This window comes from Phalangium opilio, unplaced genomic scaffold (assembly GCF_054372755.1).
Source record: "Phalangium opilio isolate 3A_F unplaced genomic scaffold, DU_Popi_V2 ptg000024l_1, whole genome shotgun sequence".
Lineage (NCBI taxonomy): Eukaryota > Metazoa > Arthropoda > Arachnida > Opiliones > Phalangiidae > Phalangium > Phalangium opilio.
The window spans coordinates 4,614,096-4,636,088 of record NW_028324155.1 but is presented as its reverse complement, the minus strand read 5'-3'; the positions used below and the strand labels follow the sequence as shown (position 1 = coordinate 4,636,088).

At 40.8% G+C, this 21,993-nt stretch overlaps 2 protein-coding genes across 2 annotated transcripts in view; one reads left to right on the top strand and one right to left on the bottom strand.

Moving 5' to 3' along the window:
- Positions 1–401: 401 nt before the first annotated feature.
- Positions 402–21,993, bottom strand: part of nAChRbeta1 (nicotinic acetylcholine receptor beta1) — a 39,841-nt gene continuing 18,249 nt past the window's right edge. The window contains exons 2-6 of the mRNA XM_089867995.1: positions 18,743–18,879; positions 13,187–13,231; positions 11,029–11,138; positions 9,778–10,852; positions 402–4,059 (exon numbers count right to left, since the gene is read on the bottom strand). Of these exons, the coding sequence (XP_089724121.1) occupies positions 3,889–4,059; positions 9,778–10,852; positions 11,029–11,138; positions 13,187–13,231; positions 18,743–18,879 (1,538 nt within the window). The 3' untranslated portion in view covers positions 402–3,888. The remainder of the gene's footprint in view (positions 4,060–9,777; positions 10,853–11,028; positions 11,139–13,186; positions 13,232–18,742; positions 18,880–21,993) is intronic.
- LOC149692303 (calcium/calmodulin-dependent protein kinase kinase 1) overlaps positions 14,154–21,993 on the top strand; it is a 107,131-nt gene continuing 99,291 nt past the window's right edge. Inside the window, exon 1 of the mRNA XM_089867991.1 lies at positions 14,154–14,171. The gene's annotated coding sequence lies outside the window, so the exon portion shown is untranslated. The remainder of the gene's footprint in view (positions 14,172–21,993) is intronic.

Sequence of the window (21,993 nt, the reverse complement as noted above, 5' to 3'; positions counted from 1 at the left end):
CGGTTTTTTGAGGGGTTTTTTAATTTTATTATTTTTTTTTTCATTTTTAATTAATTTGGTTTAAATATTTTTTTTTCCTGAATTAAAAATGACAATGACCGAAATGTTTGGCGGGGATATCGAAGAGAACGTTTTGTTGTTATTTGTTTGTTTACCGACATTCCCCCCAAATAAATTTACGTATTAACGCGCCGATCTTTTGAAATAGAAATATCAAACCATTCATTGATTTCAAAACAAATTTGAAATAGAGAAGGTATAGTACGTATTTTTAAAATTATAATTTTTTTTAACTTTCGATTAATAAATATGGAAGAATATTATTTGTTTTTACCCCCATCTTAAATATAAATTATATCCACTATTGTTTATTTATTTATTTATTTATTTATCTATTTGAAATATTGAATTTAAGGCAGCGTTTGAAATTTATAAACTGGCCCAAAACCTTGCAGCGTAAAATTAACCTTTATTATTAGGATAATTTAATATAATTAAAATTACGCAATGCAATGCCAAAGAGTTCATCTCAAAAAAAAAAAAAAAAAAAAAAGATGGAACGTTCTAGGGATGGAATATTTTGATGATGCCGACGAACTATTTGAAATATTAAAAAAAAACCCGGAAAACCGGATTTTTGAAAAGCATTAGAAAATTAGGGAGTATCGCAACTTGGAAAAGTTTTTGCGATAAGAGCGTCGTGCGTGTTGCGGAGGAGTCTAAGCTCCCGGAAGCGATCTTAAAATTGGACGATTCTCTTTAGTTCTCCCGTTAGTTACTTGGGGGTCGGTCAAGTCAGCGAACTCATTTTTTTTAAAAAAAAGAGACGTTGACTTCTCTGTAAATCAAAAGGAAACAAGATTGTCCCCGTGTTTCTTTAGCCAAGGGAAAGACACTACCATCCTTGTCGTCAGCCCTTTTGGCTCTATTCCAAAGACGTTTTTTGGGGGCTAGAGCAGCTCCCATCTCCTTTCGCGCGCCTTTGACCCCTAAAAAAAAGCCGGACTTTAGGATAACTTTTATCGGGAAGGGTCGTAATATTGGGAGTAGTAGGAAAAAAAACCCGATGATATATCAAAGTTAGCGTCCCCCCCTCCCCCCGCCCGGGGAGTCTTAAGCCCGCCGGCTGGAGATGTAAGGGTCTTAGGACAGCGAAATTATGACCAGAACTTCTTAAGAAAATCGACCTCTAAGAACAACTTCCAGTTGAGGTTTTTTTTTTCATAGTTACTTTTCTTTAAAATCAGTCCAATAATTAGAGAGCTTAAGGAATTTTCTAGTGATGACGTACTCCTCACTTTGATCAGTGATTAGAGGGTGGTTTGCATATAATAGGCGTCTTTTATGCAAAATTACCCGCGTAATCTTGACGCACGTTATCAATTTAGAATCTTCTTAATGCCTCTCTTATTTCTGAACCGATTATGACCCAGGGATTTGAAGGGATTTCTCTGTTAGTTAGTGTCTTGGCGTGAAATAATATTAATTAATAAACACTTTGGCCTCATTCTTATTGGAAATGAACACGAGTCGTCATCGATTCCAGGCTTCGTTCGTTTTGGCACTGTTCATTTTAAGAAAATGATAAAGGCGTTTTGTGTCCGTTTTATTAATAAGCACCGAAAACCGTTATTATATTTCTAGATAGCACCAATTTAAAACAAAACTAAATTAAATTAAAAAAACACATTATCGTATATACCTTCTCTATTTTTAAAATTTATTTTAAAAGTTATTTATTATAGTTATTCTAAATAATCAGTATCAAAATTAATTTAGTAATTAAATTAGTTTAATTTAATTAAAATCGAACAAAACAATTATATTAATAAGAAATCCCGTAATTATCCCATTTTAGTATATTTATTTTAAACGATCCCTCCAATTTCTCGGCCTCAACAAATATTTAACAATATTTTTTATTTATTTATTTTTATTTTCGTGGGGAAAAACTCTATAACAACGAACTTTTTTTTTCTTGGGGTTCACTTTTTAGTTTTTTGTTTTTTTTTTATTTATTATTTTCGAAAACCGCTTTTAATTTTTTTTATTTCAACGTGACCTTATATACTGACGAAGAATTGTTATTGTTTATTTGTTTTTTTTTCTATATTGTTTATGACCCTTCGTTTTTTGATAGAAAGATCATCCAAGGATACCTTTGTTTTATGTCGAGAGAGATTTTTTTTTGAACACAGCTTGAGCATTTTTGTAGTACGTTTTGTTTTCATCAAATATTTTTTTTTTTCAAAACCCGACGATCGACGCGTTACGACGCGCGAACACACTTTTTTTTGAGTTTATTTATATTTTTTTAGTGTTTTTTTTTTAATTAATTAATTGGGATGGATTAATTAAAATTAGGTTTAAATTTAAAAATGCGGATGCACAAAATTTCGTATAATACCTCAAATAAGGCGAAATTATTTAATTAATTAACCGGTTTTATTTAATATCTTTTTTTTATTTAACAATAATAATATTTTTTTTAGACAATCCACCTAAAATTACCTCTCGAGCTTCACCTGACCATTTGTTTCGGTTCTTTGTTTTTTTTTTTTTTGTTATTATATAGTCAAAATTGTTTATTCCGCTACAACTTTTATATATATAGCTGCTCTAGACAAAATTTGAGACAAAAAAAGTTGTTGGTTTTTTTTTCTTCTTAGCGCGGAGTTTTCTTCTCTTAACTATACTCCTGAAACAGAATTATACAGTCCCTTCCATTTTCCTCGATTCGTTATGTGTAGTAATATAACTTTTCGACGTTAGTTAAATTCATTTTACACAATGTTTCTTTTTTATATATATAATCTTTAATCGCCTAAAATGTTTTTTGTTTTTTTTTTTTAATTTTCCTTCCGTATTCCCGATTTTTTTTATTAATTTTTTTTAAATATATTTTTAAACAAATTTTGTCGTATTGTACCAAAGAACAAAATAAGCCACTTTTTTATATCTTCTACCGCGCTTGATTTTGAGTGATTTTTTTTTTTTATTTACCACACTGGGAGGATCGGTTTTTATTGTATTAAAAAATTGACACCATCCTACGCGGGGAGGAGAAAAACTTAATTAATTTAATTTCATTTCGATAATATAATTTATTGAAATTAAATTTTTTTTAAAAACTTTTTTTTAAACCGAAAAATTGGGTTTAAAGAAAAATGGTAATATTTTATTTTTATTAATATTGTTATTATTATTATTTATCGAGTTTTGTTTCTTTAAAAAAATCGTCGCCTTGTATAAAATTTTTATTTATTCGTAGGTATATACGCGAAATAGGTTGATTTAAATTTAATTATTTTCATTTAATTCATCTTTCTCTCTTTTCCCGAATTTTTATTTATTATTTTTATTTTAAATAATCCGTTTCGATCAACGACGATAAGTCCGAAGTCATTAACGTCATTATACAAATTAAAAATTCTGCCTCGTTTATTTAATTTAGTTTTTGTTTTTTCGAAGACTTACTGACGCGTACGTACGTAATTGTTAATAGAAACACGGCCGTACTTTAGTTTTTAATTATCATCGTCACTTCGTAGAGTATGTATATATATATAGAGTATATTTTTAATTTCTCTTTTCCTTAATCTTTCTTCTAAAAAAATTTTAACCGCTATCGGTTATTGAACGGTTGGAATTTTCATAATTTATTAATTTATTCGTTTTTTTTTTTGTTTTTTCCTTTTTTTTGTATTTGCTCCAAAGGCGTACGTACTTTTCTTCTCCGAAATTTCTCGCGGGTCTTTTGATGGAGTAAATATATATTTTTTGCGTGTGGTTATTATAACAAATCATTTTTTATTTATTTTATTTTATTTACTTTTTTCTTTTGTTATTGGTATAATAAGAATTAGTCGGGGGTCGGGCTAGCGGGTCTCACGTTGGCTTTCCTTTGTGAATCTCGATGATTCTGTCTTGATCGACGTATTGGAAGATGTGCGGAGCGTCTAGTAGAATGCCTATCGTACCCGCCGTGGTCACCGCGAAAAATATGTAAAGCTGGAGCCTGTCAATCACCATGGCGACGTACTTCCAGTCCTCTCGAATCTATAAACAAATTCACATCCTCCGTATTCCCTCATTTGAATAAATTAACCCTTGGAATCTTACCCCAATATTCAACTTATTTAAAAATATTTTCCTTCAAATTCATCTTTTAATTCACCTCATAGGTTATTAAATAAGCAACACTCGGAATTAATTAGAGTTATAGTAGACTAGATTTCAATAGATGTAAACTTCCAAGTAGAGATATTTACGCGTAAGACCTATGCTTGTGTTTTAGCCAAGTTTACTCGTAAAATTTTAAAACCGTGGAGAAAAAATACTTAAAAAAATAATACGATATGAAACGAGGTTATAAGTTAACTCGGGTTATTTCTAGATAAAAGGGGCGTGTTTGAGATAAAATTAAAAAAATATGTATTTTTTTATGATTTTTAAGTTACGTATTGGGAACACGGTAAGGTTTATCTCTTTACCCTTTTTTATTCACAGGGTTGGTACGATAGAGGGTTGGAGGATATTTCTTTTTTCTAACCTTTAGTTGATGCGAGGTGAGGTAGCTGTAAGATAGTGACAGTTGGTACGCTCTATTTATGACGTTTTAAACGAGGTAGAAGATTGTAAGAAACTATACTATATAGCTTTCACGCGCCCGTCCCTCGAATGTTACCGAGTATAAAAAAAGGGACAAGATAGAGACGGGATAAAGGGGGATGTCAGGATGGAAGCTGAGGATGGAGATACCTAAAAATACGTGGTCCCGGGCTCTTCATCACGACACGAGAACGGACCTACGCTATGCTCGCCTTAATGGCCAAAAGCGTTTGCTAGATAATGAAAAATCATCTCGCGAGGTAGATTTTAGGTCGAGCTTTTGGAAAAGAGAAAAATCTTTCTTTTTTTACCTTCGCTGCTTATGGGCGAGAAAACGCGGAAAAGTCATCTTCCGGAGAGGAACTCTCTCTCGTCCCTCTTCCCTTAAAATGAAAATCTACGGCCTCCGATATGAAAGACAAACAACGGGCCTAATAAGACGTCGTATACGATACCACCATATTTTAACATTATAGCCCCCCTAAGCCCCGCAAACACACCTCTAGGTTCCATACGCGACCATCCAAGAATATTAACAAAGTTTTGGAAACAATATACAGTGTATACTCTCTTTTCTCTAATGCATCTAAGTATATCTATCTCGTAGCCGCCGGCAAAAAGTTTCCTTTATTTATAGGTTCTTGTTTTTGTTGATGCAAAAATGTGCCTTAAATATTAGATACTATCGAGATTGTACAAAACAAATATTACGACTCGAAATGTAACGTTCCTAAACCCAAAAATGAATACTTGTTTTAACTAGAGATGATTTAAAAGTAAAAGCCAATGAATGAAGGCCAGCTTACGGAAAAGGGGGTTTGATGCTTTTAGTAATTTATCCCGTGCGTAATTGAGTATGAAATATGATTTTCTAGGCGGGAGATGGTTGGGGGGGGGGTAACCGGGCGACGGGAGGTAAGACCCACCTGTTTACTTTGCGCTAAAGTCTCTTTAGGTTAATGGGCGACGTAAATTTGAGACCCCTCTGGGCCCGTCACCGCTTCCTTCACCCTTTAGGTTATAGACTATAGCATATCCCAGCGTCTTTTTAATCGCCGCCGAAAGGCAGTTTGCTCAAGAATTAAAAGCGTCTTGGCCACTTTTACGACTCTGGAAAAGGTCGTAAAAAATACACCAGCACCCGGTCAAGCTCCTAGCACCTATATCAACCAACCCTTTATCCCAAGTATACCTACAGAGTTTTCCTTACTATATTCTAGCGAAAGATCTTCTTCGAGTCTTTAAAAGTAATTTATTCAGTTTGCGGCGCGCGCGTTTTAAGTCATTTAGATTTATTTTATTTTTTAAAGGGGTTAAGTTGGGTATTTTTTTAATTCGGTCGTGTCGTCCCTATTCCAATCTTTCTTTTCAGTTAGAAGCTTGTTCCCTTTGCTTCTAATCCCTAGGCTGAATCTCTACGTCGTTGCTAGAAACGGCAGCAATCCAGTAGTTAATCCCTGGAGTACCAGACTAATCCATCTCTCTACTCTTACTGTAGCTCGGGAAATCCAACCCTCGCGCGCGAGTTCTGTCTTTTCCTTTCCGAGCAATATGCCTTAGGGCCTTGGCCCCCCCTCTCTCTCTCACTCTTATTATTTAACTCCGAATCGTTTCACTGGGAGATTTCCAAACCCCAACTCTTTATCCGTGATAGGAAGATGACATTGACTTAAATGAATTATCTCCGTGAGACGGAAGCTTGCAGTACTGGATCTTCTTTCCCTTATTTTTGGTTGGTGGTTAAGTCTAAGGCCTAGGCCTTTCCCCGATTTGTTAACAATATTTCTTTATGTGCGCGCGGCCAGAGTCATTATTCGTTCACGGAGGTAATCTCGGAGTTTGACCCCGTTTGACCTTATATATTCTCCCGAAAATTTGGGCCACCTAAATAGAAAAATAGTCTAGAATGGACGGGGAAAAAGTAGGTTCGCCCTTGTTGTTTTTTGCTCTCTTTCTTGTCTCTTTTCGGTATTTATTCCCGAAGATTAATACCACGAGACTTTGCCAAGGCTTAGAGAGTTGACTCGCTATTTGACGTTATCGTCTTTCCTTTAAGAATCGTCTAACAGGGTTGACGTTTCATTAAGGACGTTTCTGACTAGCTAGGACTAACGTTTTTCTTCTTCCTCTGATCGTCCCGACAGTAGAGGGCTGGTTATCAATATAGAACGCACTAGATTCCCCCTCTCTCTCTTTTTGTATAACTTGTTTAGTAAAAAATCGCCTCGTCTGAACATCATTACCAAAAATGTAATAGTATCTCTCGCGCCAAGTTGACCGTACGCTTTGGCGTATCACTTCCGGCCAATACCCCGGTCTCTTGATTCCGGTGTCCCTTTCCTCTGACAGAAATTAAGCTAAATTATGGCTAGAGTTTCGTGTATATATGCCATGGTCCAAGCTGCACTCTTCCCCCTTAAGCTAAAGCCAAATTTAGGATTGTGTTAAATTGTAATTTAATTTTGACTCTAACATTAATCACATCTTCATTTATTTTCACAGAATGTGTGACGTATGGAAAGAACAAAGAAAATCTGGGAAACTTTGTGGAATCATATCTATTCCACTAAAGGTAACTAAAACTATTTGCAACTTTCAGTTGATGGAACTGAACCTCGGGAGGAGGGGGAAGGGGGAATGATGCGGAGGTCCGATATCTATATACAGAAATGACTTCTAGTTGTTTCCGGAGACCAGATTTAGGCGGCTTTAGGGGTCGGCAGCTGGGATGGACTGACGTCCGGTCCAGTCCCAGTTAGAGAGGGGGAGAGGCCTTTTCTTTTACTCTCATCTCTTTGGGTATGATTGTGGAAGGGGGCAGAGTCCAGAATTGGCAGCTTTTAACGCTTACAATCTGTTAACCTCGAAAGACTATTGACTGTTGGGGCCTTTTCCTTGGCACCACTTTTCTCGATACCGCAGCTGCTAGGATTTTTGGCAACGAGGCTCAACCCGTCACATTTCTCTCTCCCTCTATTCCCAGCTTTCCTAAGGTTAGTCTTAAGGAGCGTCAGGCGTCTTCTCTCTCTCTCTCTCGCCAAAAATCAAAAAAGGAATTTTTGGTCGGATTCGCTCGCTCGTGCTGGGAAAATTTTTCTTCGATACTTTGGGATACTGGCTCGTTATCGGACTAGAACCCTTCGAACTCGCGCTTGCCTCGTTCCCCTTTCTCTCCTTTGCCTATAGCTAGATTCGCTTCTGATGTAAGAGGCTTGCCCGGTATTATTGAATCTAATGGACGTTTTATCGTAACGGCCGCTCCTGGCGTCTATAGCCAAGCACTATGCCTCCTAAACTATATTATTAAGAGCGCAATCTATTCGATACTAAATAACGCGAAGCGAATCGGGACGGCCTTTTGGATAATATTGAATAAAGGGGATTGGAGACTATGGATAACCCGCACGCCATACGTTTCATATCTGCGCCTGAGTCGCCTCTATTAGTCTCCCAAAACTGTTATCGTAGCTTCATATATACTTAAAGCGATTATTCCGTAAGGGGATATATTTAGCTAAAATCGTTGGGAGGATTTTCCTGCGTGGCAATGGAAAAGCTTCTATTCGAACTATTCAAAGTTCTATTTTCAGACTAGTTAGACCTTCTTTCCAAGAAAGAGCTAGAGGAGAAAAATGAGTACTCTTAAGGCGGGCCACCCTTACACCCCCTGTTTCTACTTAGCTCTAGACCTTCCCCCCTCTTATATATCACCTACTATACTTAATGAAAAGTCGAAAAGGACTCTTATAGGAAAATAAAAAGAAGATTGGTGAGGGATAGCGAAAGATGGCTGCTGGTGGGGGATGCTGAATGCGGCGTGTGGGTGCAGTCCCCTTTCAGGCGCGGGCCCCGAAGACTTCTCTTTCTCTAACGCGCCCGTTGCGTTACTCGTACGGGTTATAGGATGCTGGGAGATCGGGTCTTGAGAAATGCGCTTGGCATCTGGCCAGACCCCGCGCCCTTAAGCCCGGATCCCGCGAAAAGGGACGAAAGGCACTCGAAGAAAGTTTTGTAAGAAGGCGAATTTACAACTTCCTTTTTAACCCTTTCTTCCCGTTCTCCCGTCTTTCCGTATCTAGCTATCTTTCTCTCTTACATCCCCCGTCACCTTTTTCAAAAATTCCCGGCCAATTTATTTCGTTTTGCAGAGTGAGACGCCTCAGTGAGACGTCTTTCGCGCGCTTAATAGGACCAGGGGGGGGGGAAGGAAAATGTTAAAGAATCTTTTAGCCGACCATTCACTTTTCTAAAAAAGGATAAAAAACAATGGGTGTAAATTGGTTCGCGCGACTTTATTTTTCTAAAAATGATAAAAGATGACCCGCGATTAATACCCGTTTAAAGGGAACGTCGCTAATTGTTTCCGAGACACTGCGTGGCTGGCGCTAATTGCCACCCAACACGGCTTTCTTCACCCATTTAGGTGCGCTGGAACCTTAACTACTAGGTGTATATGTATATATCGTATCTTACACCCCGAATTATCCAAGGTGGAAAAGTTAACCCGGAAACGAGAGGCCCTATTATCCTTTAGACTTTCCTAAAATTTTTGGAGTTTTACTTTGAAGAAGGTATAAGGTCTTTCGAGGTAACGGGCAATTTTCTTTTTTTTTTACATCGATATTGTTCGAGGAGAAAGCGATCCTAGTTTGGCGAGAATGTGAGTGAAGGGATAGGTGGGTAGGTTGTCGTCTCGGGGCTAAAAATAGCGAATCTTCAATTAGCAGGTAGATTTATCTCTTTGTTTTCTCTTTGGGCCAAAACGGGGTCACGACGGGGGATCTTTTCTCATTCTGTACCCTTTTCTTTCTCATCGAGGGTATTATTTTCGTCGTTCAATGGGTCTTAACTAAGAAGCCGATTGAATTCCGTGACTAACGTTAACCGTTGTTCACGTCGTGTTTGACTCGCTTCTTAGGAACCCCTACCTCTTCGCACGCGTCCACCGACGTTGACCCAAATCCCCAGGGAAGTGGGCCGTTTTTCTCGGCTTTCACTACTAGATAAATGAGCCTAATTAGCCGCTCATTGTAACTCGTGGGTGCCAGCTAGGCAACCTTCTTTGGCGTGGAAATAATCAACTTTACGATCGAGGCGTAAGCTTTTGTCTTGGAAATTCTCGGAACCCTCGGGTTATTTAAGACGTGAATTAAGAGTGTCGTTTACCTGTATGTACTCGTCCTCGCTCCTCAGGTGTTCTGCGATGAACTCGATGGCTTCCGTGGCTCTGTAGGCGTCGGCGGTCAGGTAGAGCATGTCGGTGCTGTCCGTGTCGGCCGAAGCGGCTCCTCGCGGAGGTAACGGTAGATCGCGATCGGCCGAGCCTTTTCTGGCAACGGTACAATTGGGATGGTGTATGTCGGCCAACTCGACGAATTCCATTTTTTGCTTGCATCGCTTTAGCTCCGGGGAGCCGGAGCCGGCGCCCGACGCGCCGGTTCCGGCCGCGGCCCCCGCGCCGACCCCTCCGTGATAGTGATGGTGCACGCCGAGACCCGGCATCTCCATCATCCAACGAAGGCGCGTTTTTTTGGGCCTCTTCATGAACAAGAGAATGGGGAGGTACTTGAGAAACACTACCCGTATCCAACTGGGCATGCGATGGGTCCGAGGGCCCCTAAAGTTCCAATTGATAATGATAACCGTCACCAAGATCGAGACGGTGTTCATCAGAAAGATGAATAGCAGGTACTTGGCGATGAGCGGCAACACCAGCGAGGTCGGCGGCAGGATTTTGGACACTAAGAGCAAGAAGACGACCAGCGAGAGCAGGATCGAGATCCCGAGAGTCACCTTTTCGCCGGCCTCAGCCGGCAGGTAGAATACCAAGATGCACAGGAATGAGATGAGCACAGTGGGGAGAATCAAGTTCACCGTGTAGAAGAGTGTCTTTCGACGGATGGTAATGTGAAAGGAGATGTCCGTCTCCGTCGGCAAGCCGTACTTGCTGTTGTTCTTGACGTTCAAGAAGGCGGGCACCTCCACGATGTCCCACGTCCCGCTCTTCCAGTAGTCCGACAAGTCGACCCAGTAGTTGTCATTGTAGAGCTTTAAGGACACTTGGTCGCCGTTGAAGGTCCACGAGCCGAACTTCATGACGCATCTCTGCTGGTCAAACGGGAAGTAGGTGACGTCTATCGTACACGAGCTCTGGTAGATGGCCGGAGGCACCCACATGACCATACCCGTCGGATAGATGAGCACGTTGCACTTGTAGCGCACCTCGTAGTTTCCGTCGGCGCTGAATTAACAACACACGCGATTCAAAAAAATTCACAAATACGCGTTATCATCGAAAGTAGCCGGTCAAATCGGATATCCGCCGTGGAGAAGATGCCGAGCAAAAAAAATATATAAACAAGAGATCATCAAGGATTCTCTACCAATTACCCCTACCGAAATTTGGAGGTCACTCACTTGTTAAAGAGCACGATGTCCGGTTTCCAGACTTTGTCCGGTGGCAATCGTAGAACCGCTATTCCGCCGTAATCCGCCTCGTCCCAACGCAGTTGGTAATCGTACCACATCTAAGAGGGGGAAAAATAAGGAAAGACCATGTTTCTTAGTAACTGATACAATGTTTCCGGCTAAATCATGGGTCCTGAAATATTAAAAAGGAAGCGTTTCTGCTTGGCGTCTCTTCTGAGACTCGTATAAGACGTTCTTTTCTTTATTACCGTCATTTTTAATAAGAGGAGAGCGTCGGAAGCCGCCGCGATTCCGGAGCAGATGGCCGAATTGATGGTGGCGTTTAAATTTCTCTCAGAACGCGCTATAGCCTCGGCGTGTCTTTGGTTGGGGACACGCTACGCTCGTAAATACTTTAAAGGGAGCTTTCGATCTTTTCGCTTCGGGGCCCTGGAAAGAAACGACAAATGGCCCTTCGTAACGGGCTCGGATGGCATCGAAGAAAATTGATAGTCGCGATTGTCCAAATCCTCGGATTTGCTCACCGGGACCCCTCTCTTTTTCCTTTCTCTATTCCGAGACTAGGCCTATCTCATCTTTTTGTCCTTCCTAGCGGTGGTTGCTCTCTACTTACGAGACGCGGGACTTCCGTTGATAAACGGAGAAAACGCTCTTATCAGTAGCCTAAATTCGCCTTCCAAGAAAGAAAAGCTTCGGCCGAAGGAAAAACAGTGAAATAAAATACGGTAGATGGTAAACCTACAGGTGCGGTCTACGACGTTAACTTTATCGATGAACCATCCTTTGGCCAAACGAGATCTAAAGCCGGAATGCCTATAACAACCTCGCCGAGGGGAATCCGTTTATTTATAACGGCGCCTCTCCTAGCTTTCTTTCCTCGTTATACGCCGGCTACGAGCAACGATCCAAATAAAAAATAAAACACGAAAACGTCTTTAAAGACCGTTAGCTTTGTCGACGAATTACGGCCATATTTTTGATAAAAACGATGTACCCAGACGCCAGTTTACCTAGTACGCCTTTACTCTTTATTTCTCGGACACCGTTTCTTTCTGGGTGCCAAAACTTTTCTCCTTTCTTATAGTAGGTATTGGCCCTATTGGCGAGGGTAAGTGGTAGTTGTAGGCTGTATAGCGGGCCTTATACGAAACGACTTAGCGGCAGCTGTCGAAGTTGACGTAGCTAGGCGTCTCGAAGAAGCTATTTTCTTTCATACACCTCCGTGCTTCTCTTTTGATCCAATTGTTTGGACGATCTCTAACTTTTTACTTTGAAAAACGGTTCTCTTTAGAGACGATTCGCCATACGAAAGAGAGAGAGAGAGAGAGAGAGAGAGAGAGAGAGAGAGAGAGAGAGAGAGAGAGAGAGAAACGACTGAGGCGCTACGTCCGGGATATCGTAGCCGTTCTTGAAGTTCCCGGAATGAAAAACTTGTCAGGATCTAAGACTATATAGGTCTATATAAAGTAAAGGGATAGAGAATGCTTTTTCTCTCGCTCTCTCTGGCTCCTTCCTCTTCTTTCTCCCAGCGGCGAAAGATTGATTTCGATTAGATTTAGACGTCGAAAAATGATTCCAACTGGTACAAACCCGGTTCTCATCGTCGTCTTCGTCGTATATTAGCGGGACACGGAGGAAGCGCCCCTTTAGATAAGATAGAATCCGAGGTGAGTGGGAGAGGGTAAAGTGTAGTATACGCTCCTCTTCAAAGAGTGATTGGTTTTAATGTCGATTCTTTTGGTGGAAAACGACGGATAAACATCGCCATCTCGATGAATGAACGTTTTTCTATTTCTTTTTTTTATATATATATATCTATCTCTTTTCAAAACTACTATTTCCAGAGAAGGGATGAGAATTCAATTTTCCGAAACATCCTTTATTTTCCCCCGAATAAATCCATCCATTTTGTCGGAGAAGCTCCTATTACTTTGTACAGTTTTGTAAAACGTTTTTAAGTCAATTCCATTTTTTAAACGTGTTTTCCCCTTCTGTTCTCCTAAATGGCGCCCTTTCCCCGTAACATCGGCGTTCTGAGGGGCAAACATTTCGACAGGGGCTCGTACAAAATAGCTTATCCCGCATGTAGTTTTTTCCGCGAAACATCCATCGATAAACGAAAGGGAAAAAAGATCCAAATACTTACAAATTGTAGCCATACATTGGACGTCATGATTTGATTCTTCTCGTTCTAGGAGAGAGAGAAAAAATAGAAAGAGAAAAAACGTATGGATTACGAATCATTCTCGAGTTCGATAATCAAGAAAGTTTATTAAGAATTCGAGGGCTAAAGGAGAGGAGGGAGGGAGAGAGAGAAAGAGGAATTGAAGATTGGCCTATGGGAAGAGGAGGGGATGGAAATAGAGAAGAATATCGAAGGGAATTGGAAATGGGTAACGAGCCCCGGTTACTAAGAGTTTCTAATGCGTAACTGGCTTGAGAAAAGGAGGCGTTTTGTAGAAGGGAGAAGTAGAGAGAGAGAGAGAGAGAGAGAGAGAGAGAGAGAGAGAGAGAGAGAGAGAGAGAGAGAGAGAGAGAGAGAGAGAGAGAGAGAGAGAGAGAGAGAGAGAGAGAGAGAGAGAGAGAGAGAGAGAGAGAGAGAGAGAGTCAATGAAGTCTGGCAACACACTACTAGGTTATCTTGATTAAGCCGCTTAATTAAACGCGAAGTTGTTGGCCGAAACTCCTTCAAATTCCCCCTTTCGTGATCGAACAATTCTTCCGATAAAAAAAATAAAGACTGGGTAAGGAAAAAGGGGGCAGGGCAGGCCCCATTCGGTTACTAATGGGGCGATCGATCATGGATAAAGCGCGGCCACGAGGTCCCCCCCCCCCCAACAACTTTCGCTCAAAACCTTGCATCGACCAAGGAATTCAAAAATGACCCCCCACGCATACATGCCACTATAAGAAATAAGAATTAACCCTACTTAAAATACTTTAAAATTAACGTTGAAACGCTACTTATCCTCGCTTAACAATTATCAATTTGTTTTGCGTCTTGTAAAAAGTTGCTGTGATACTTTATATTTAGTTATTTTATAAGTAAATAGTTTTCCCGTTCTAACGGTGTCTGTCAATCAATTACAGGGCTGACTAATGGAAAAAGCTGGAAGAAGCGGACCAGCATGGTATGTGTAGTTTCCGTTACCTTGTTATACTTTTTAAGTTAATTTCGTCCGAGTAGAATAGTTCAAATAAGGAGGAAAAACAAATTCCGTTTTTCGTATTGAAAATGCTCGCGCTTTAGCTTCGTAACTCTATTGAGTAACTAAAAGCGAACTGACTTAAATTTTATTAAAACACGTACCGAAATTAAGACTTTTAAAGGAGGGAACTTTAGGGTTAAAAAGAGAATGTGCATGGAGGAGGGTTATTGGTGGAAGAAGTACCGGTAGGGGGTTGGGAACCAAATGGCCTCTAATTGTTCGCTCGTATAACTCGAACATGTTTTTAGTGTGCCTTTTTTTTGTTACATTCCCCCCCTGTAATGCCTCTACCTCGAGAAAGGTTTGGCAGCACTCACTAATAGCTTTCCTTGGAACGATTCCCAAACAAGCCCCCTATTACCATATTATTACACTGACTTTGACGATTCACCACTCCTTCGACCCCTCACCCGAGGGAGGTAAAAGGTCCAACTAAGAAACGTACGCGGCAGAGAAAAGAAAGGATGAAAAAATAGCTTAGAGGTAGGCGGGGGGAGATAAAAGATAAGACTAGTTGCGGATGGACGCAACGATCCGGTTTTGATTCATTCACTAAATAATTATTATTTTTTATAAATAAATAAATAGAGCTTAAGGGGATTTCTTTTTCTTTCTTTTTTATTTTGTGTTTTGAATATACCTAGTGAATTTGTTTGCGTTATGTCACGCACTGTCCACGCTTAACTAGTCTCTGCCTTAACCCCCAACGGTAAAAAAGGGCTTGGGTTAGCTACATAGAGGCAGCATGCACGATAGTGCTATAGCATCCAGTAGCATTTTCCGTAGCATCTTTCAGATCCTCATCCCATCTCCCTATTTCCATCCTCTTCTCTTCTCTCCTCTCCTCTTCTCTACCGGTCTTCTCCTTTAGTTTTTTATCTTTTCCGTACGGTTGGCCGACTCAACGGTGCTGGCGTTTTTTTATACTATACTACCCAGCCCCAGCCAGAAAGGAGGAAAAAGGGTCGGGGGTAAGAAGAGTGTAGGGATGTTGGGAAGAACGTGGGAAGATGGAGGATGGGGGGAGAACTTAGCTTCCTTAGGAAGCAGAAATTGAAATGAACTCTCGAGGGTTTGAATTGATTTTATTTGGATCTCTCCTCTTCTTCTTCTTTTTCGTATATACCCTCCGGAAGATAGAGAGAACTGGGTGGTTAGAGCGAAAGAAGGTGGGACAGGGTAAAGGATGGAGCTTGCTCTCTCCGAATGGATGCTGAAAGATGGCTAGCCGGGGTGCGTGGGGAATCTCCTAAGGATTGTCCTTTTTTTATTGTATGGCCTCGCGTGCATGTGTGTCCTCACGACTACTCTTAAAGAAAATTTTTCAACCTTGCGCGGTTGTATTGTTACAAAATATCACGTGGGAACACGTATTTTAATTTAAGCTACACTAGCAATACGGTAAACAGTGCCTTGACGTTGAAATAAATCAAGACGTTTATCGTGATATAAGGTTGTGGGATTGTACTTTCGTTCCTTTTATATATCTTTGCTCGATTCGCTTTGTCAGTAAACACAAAATCGATGCTTGACTAACCCGCAATGCAAATTTATTACGTTTTTACTCGCATTTTTTATTTATTTTGTTGTTGTTGCATTATATTTCAAGATACAGTACGCTAAGCTCGCCTTAAGCTCAGTAGACTTAGAACGTCTTGGTTTAATATAAAATATGTGTTGCAAAACCAATGTTTTTTATCAAACCAAGACCCTCAACCGGTACAATTTTTTGAGGGAGAAAAATTTGTAGCCTAATATAGAAACAAAGCAACCTGCAGGGTTAGTTTATTGTAGTTTAAATCTTCATTAGGTCGTTGTGGTTGGCAAGCAAGAAAAGAAAGAGAGAGAGAGAGAGAGAGAGAGAGAGAGAGAGAGAGAGAGAGAGAGAGAGAGAGAGAGAGAGAGAGAGAGAGAGAGAGAGAGAGAGAGAGAGAGAGTTTATCCTTTAAAACATTGAATTTTTCCAAGGTTCTGGTAGTTTTACTCTAATGGGCGGGTCATTCAATTCGTTTTTCCTTCACCTAAAAATGTGTCCATCTCTTTAGCGCGCGAAACCCAAATCCTCTTTTATTCGTTTGAAAGATATAAAACTGAGGGGTATGGGTATAGACAATTCCCTCCGGATAATCCTATACGGTTTCCCCTCATCCCACCACCATCACCATCTTTTCTGCAAAGTAAGAAAAGGGAAAGCGCCCGGGATGAGACGGAAATGACCGGGGCTACAAAGTTTTTTGCCAAGAAAAGTTTTAAAATTTACGGTTTCGACTCGATTCGAGGCGACTGCGGAAAAAAAGAACTTTTTTGTTAAAAGAAAAAGGTTTCTTTCTCTCTTACGTTTTAAAACTACTTTTAAAGAGAAAAGGAGGGATAAGACGTTCTTTTAAACGTAACCGGACTGGAATTGAGCGCCTTCTTTTTTTTTTCGGAGAAATATATAGTCGCTGGTGCGGGGGCGAACTCGCGCCATTTCGGCCAAAGTCCGGCTTCGTTATAAACTAAGCGTAAGCCCCCGTCGGATTAGGGGCTTAACTAGGATCATATACCTGTTTCGTTGTTTGTAATTGCCGAAGTTTTTTGCCCCCCCCCTTATTCCCCTCTGGGTCTAGGTAGGAGATTTGGAGTAAATCCGCGGGTCCACCCTATCTCTCTCTGTGTACGACCCGCGGCCTTAAGAACAATCGTTTCCTCGAATCTTTCTTCTTTCCGTTTGGCTCGCTTCTTCGATAGAATATAGAACTTTCTTTTCCCCTTCAGTTTTCTATTCAAGCCCCAGGATTTCCGCGATGGTCAAATAGACGATCGACGCCCACACACAAATGTCTCTCCAAACTCGAATTCAACTCATCCCTTTAAATCGTTGACCTTTTATTTTTTATAAACTGACCACATTGGCTTAAAATGTTAAATAGGTTTTTTTAGTTAAATGAGTAATCAAAACCCGGGGAATGTTGTATACTTTGAGATAGAAAAATTGTTTCCATAGCTGCCTCATTTCTTCTCAAAGAAAGTAATTATTGCTCCCGCGTCTAAAATTAGGCTCGTTCACCTCATTGAACCCCCGTTTTCCCTGCTCTCCTAACTTCCTTTTATGGCATCACGAAGTTACTCGATCGCGAACGTTTGTAATAATTTTCAGGAAACGATATAAGTTAATTAGGGTGCAGCGTGACGCGTGCTATAGCGAAGAAAGTAGAAGGATGAGGATATAGGGAGGGAGCCTGCGAGGGAGAATGAAGGGACGCTAGCTGCAAGGGATAAGGGCAAGATGCCAGGGACAATCGCGTTACTTCTCTTTGAACGAAAGCGACTAAAGAGCAACGCGAACTATCAAGTAAGGGGTCGAAGAGATCCCCGTTTCAAACGCTCTGATATATCGGCGCTCCTTAAGGAAATCAATTTTCTCAGGGACACACTCTCCGAGTTGCCGCAAAGAGCCAGCAGTATGGGGAGTGCATGGGCAGGACCTATGTGTAAGGGGGGAAAAAGAAATAAAGAGGCCTGCACCAGCTAGAAGATTTTGACCAATAATATTCCATAGGGATGCTTGGTATAGTTTTCTGAAGAAATATCAGCACAACGCCTGTTCAAAGGAAAGTTTTGGTGTGCAAAAGGCAGTGAAGCTGATACGAACAGATACTATAGAGCGCGTGCAGTTATTTTTCTTTTTTGTTTTAGATGATTTTACTGATATGTTTGTTATGTCCCAATAGAACTATTTAGTCTAAATGTCGGCGAAGGGTGCTACCAGGATTTCCAACAGTTTTTTCTTTCTAGAAAATAGTCTTCCGCGTCGGCGTAGGAAAGTCGGCCAGAGTTTTTTTTTTTCTTTTTTACTTTTTTCCTCACTCTCTTCCTTTCTTTTCCTTTTTTTCCTTATCCAGGAAAAAATATATAAAAATACAGATGCCGAATCCGAATCAGATTTTTTTATTTATTCTAGTTTTCCAACGTTGGGTTTCAGGAATAAAAGGGGACATTGGGTAAGGAAGTGTTCGAGCATAGGGGTAAGGAAAGGAAAGAGGAAGAAGGCATGCAGGAACGTTCGCGTTACTAGCAAGCTCGCCTCTTTTCTCTGGGCGACCGTATAATATCTGTCACGCGTTTAAAGTTTCGATCGAGGGATTTTCCAGGCCCTGGAAAACGGGGTGGCAAGGGTAACTGAAAATTGGGGGGGGGGGGTGGCAGAGAGAAAAGTGGGTGCTTCATTGATCCCATATTATATATATGGTGTAGCCGATTTTACGTTAACTTCCCTTTGCTCTCGATGAACCGGAATGGTATTGATGCGTCATTTTAAGTGATGTGCCATGGATCTAGAATTCAATTTACTATAACGTGTCTGATTCATTTTTTCCCACTTCGCGAAAGATATCACTTGCTAGGAGCGGGTGTTATTGTATGTGTTTCTTATTGGGTTAGGCTTAGGTGCATGTTGGAATCAGCTTAGGTTTCGAGGGAGGGACGGGGGGAGAGAGAAATATTGTACTTACCACGTTAATGAGCTGAATGAAAGAGAGGCCGAATTGAACTTCCACCGTTTTGTTCATGGATTCAACAGGCCGGATGAGTTTGTTGTAATCTCTGAACAAATCTCGAACTAATCTTTCCTCGTCTTCGGAACAGAGGACTGCAAAAGAAGAGAAAAAAAATTAAGAATTTTTTTTAAGTAGACGTCGTTAAGCTTATTTCTATCCCCGTCGGTTCGTCATACTTAAGACGTTTAGTTTTTAATACGTCAGATTATAGCTCCCCCATCCTCTTTCACTTCGCTCTTATTCCATTTGGGTGTTATTTTCATAATCATATTCTAATTTTCTCTCGTTTTATCCCGAGCCCATTTGAGAACCTTTCCCGAGCTCCCTGCGCTTCGATAGCCGCTCCATCTCGAGTCTCTCCTATATGAGGATGGATAATGTAAGAAGGAGGAGGGGGACGGGAGTGGCGATGGAAGAGGAGAGACTTTTTCCGCAGAGGGACAAAAATCTAATTCTCTTTATAGCATCGTTTTTTCGGGCGATTCCCTAAAAAATCTCTCGTTTCTTTCATCAAGCGGGAAAGTCTTAAGAAGAAGAAGAAGAAGAAGACTCTACCGTTTTTCCTTCTCCGTAATCTCTCTCTCTCTCTCTCTCTCTCTCTTTTTCTCCCCACCTCCCGCTCTTCTTCTTCTCCATCTTCCATCCCATCCCGATCTTCTCTCTCTCTCTGTCCACTTTGTCAGTGTGAATGAAACGAAAGGCGGTTGGGTGTCGGTTACTTAATTTCGCCCCTGGGTTCTATATCTCGATTCCCCTCTTTCAACTTTATTCGCTTTAAGAAAACGGATGTATAGTTCGGAGCCGCAGCATCTTTTGGCAACGTTCCATTTCTTCTTTTCGATCGAGCGTCACGCAATTTCTATAACTAACACGCCTGCGTACTCGCTTTATTTCATTCGCTGCCTGATCCGATTTGGTGGCCTCCCTTACCCCTTCCCCTCCTCCCTTTTTTGATCAATTTAGTCAATAGTTAGCCCGTGTCACTGTGGAATAAATAAAAATCTGGTGTGTTTTATCGCGGCGAAAATTTGCGTCTTTTCAAAAATGTTACGTATAATCCTCACTCGGGGTGTTAAGGGACTCGAGTCTTAAAAGATTGTAACCGTGACGAAAACCTAGAGATGCAAACCAAATAAGTTTTTATCTCGTAATCTTGTAAAGACTTCGGTGGTGATTTTAAATTTAAAGGAAGTAGCTAAAAACTCTCTAAAAAGGAGCTTATCAACCGCCTTCAGGGAGTAATAGCTGCGGGTTACTTCTTCACAATGAAGCCTAGCTTCTTCTTAACAACATAGCGGAAAATAATTTAACTGGTGATAGCCCTAACTAGTTCAGGATTTATTAGAGAGTTTAAAAATTCTTTGAAGCCTCGAATCTAAGTGATAGTCGAGAGTGACAGGAACAAAGTAACATTAAGGGGAGGGGGTTCCTCGTGTCCAAAGTGTCACGATCGCTAGACGACTAAAAGAGCTCGACACCGAAATCTGAATCCCCGCACACGCTATGTCATCTAACCCCCCCCCATTGGTGTGTTCACGAATCTATAAAGGGAGGGGCACAGTGTTGTATATAGAGTTCCCTTCTTCTTATTATTACCAGGGAACGTAGGGCTACTGGACGCTGGTCAAAAACCGCACCGGGAATCCCGGGAATGCGGGTCTAATCTCGGCTCGACCACTGACCACTCGGAAGATTTATGAGACCCAGCGTCGTCGTACCATTCCAAACTGTACGTACAAGTATACCGTTAGAAAAGGAAGGGGGTGCCTAACTTTCCTTTTCGCTAGAATATATATTCTCACGAACACGTCGTAAAATCTTATTTCGGAGCCTGACGAGAAAATTGAAGAGTTCCTCCGAGTATACGCGTTTGTCTTTCCGTAATCACGGACCCTACTCGCGTATAATCGTTTCCAGTTTTGACTTTTACGAGTTTCGGCTCGGTTCGGATTCAAAATCGTCTTCTTAAGCTTGCTACACATTAGCGCGGTTTGAAGCCTTACGTAAATTGCGTCGCCAGACGTCGCTAATGTCGAAACGCGAGCTTTGGCGCCATTTTTCAAAAGCGCCATACGGGAATTCTAAAAATTCCACGAGTTTTTATACAAGGAGAAATATCGGGGGGAATTTAAATTTATTCCTTGATTTTAATTGAGAGTTAACCCTTTGCCCCTCTTTTTAATATATCGCCGTGCTAATTTTTCTATTAGTCGCATGGCTGGGTTTAAGTATGAGATAAGCGGAGGAAACGATAGGTCTTATCCAAAATATGCGTTGGAATTTATTTTTGGCTTTATATTTATTTATTTAATTTTTCAATTACGTTGTACGCGTCTTCAAATTAAGGCACGATTTTTGCTATAGGGGTGATATAGTAAGTTGCGTAGGAAGAGATTTAATTAGGCTGGCGGGCCTAAAACAAAGAAAATAGTTTGACCCTAAGAAGGAACCGTTAAATTTATGGCAAGACTTCAGAAACACCGTGTATAGTTATATTTAGACCTTATCCCTTCATTTTATTCGTGGTCTGAGATTCTTATTAGGGAAGAAATGGCGGGGAAATTGGTAAAAGAAAAAAGGAAAGGAAGAATTCTCAGTATTTATCAATTTAGGTATTCGTCTTAGATGACGGTCGGAGGGAGTTGGTTGAGAGGAAGACGTAGTAACCCTCGTCCGTCGTTTTCCTAGTTGGGTAAATAGGATCAAATCGAGCTCTTTGGTACATACGTATAGCCCTATAGCCTTAGCCTAGCTAGCCGATTTTACGTTGTCGTTGCAGAAAAAACATTGGGGCTGAATATAAGGAGGTTTTTTCTCTCTCTCTCTCTCCCTCCTGGTTGCCCGCTTCTTTTGCCCAAACGTTTTTGGAACCTTACCCAGGCTATTGGCGGTTGATCTCCTTCACTAACCCTCGCCGCTTTACTTAGTTTGTCCTTTCTCCCACGCTTCTTGGGACAGAGAATCGGAGGCGGCCAATTGGATTAAGGGATTTCAATCACGTGACTGAGGTAAAGGGTCGAAAGGGCCGAGGAAAGCCCCGGGTTTTAACAAGGGATTCTTCCCCCGTTTATTTTTTTTTCCTCCTCGATTTCTTAGATGCCCCAACCTCGACCTCGATCGATTGTCGGATTTCTGACTGAAAAAAAAAATCTAAAGACAAAGGGTCCATCCTGATCCAAACATTAACTCTTTCTTTCGTGAGCTCC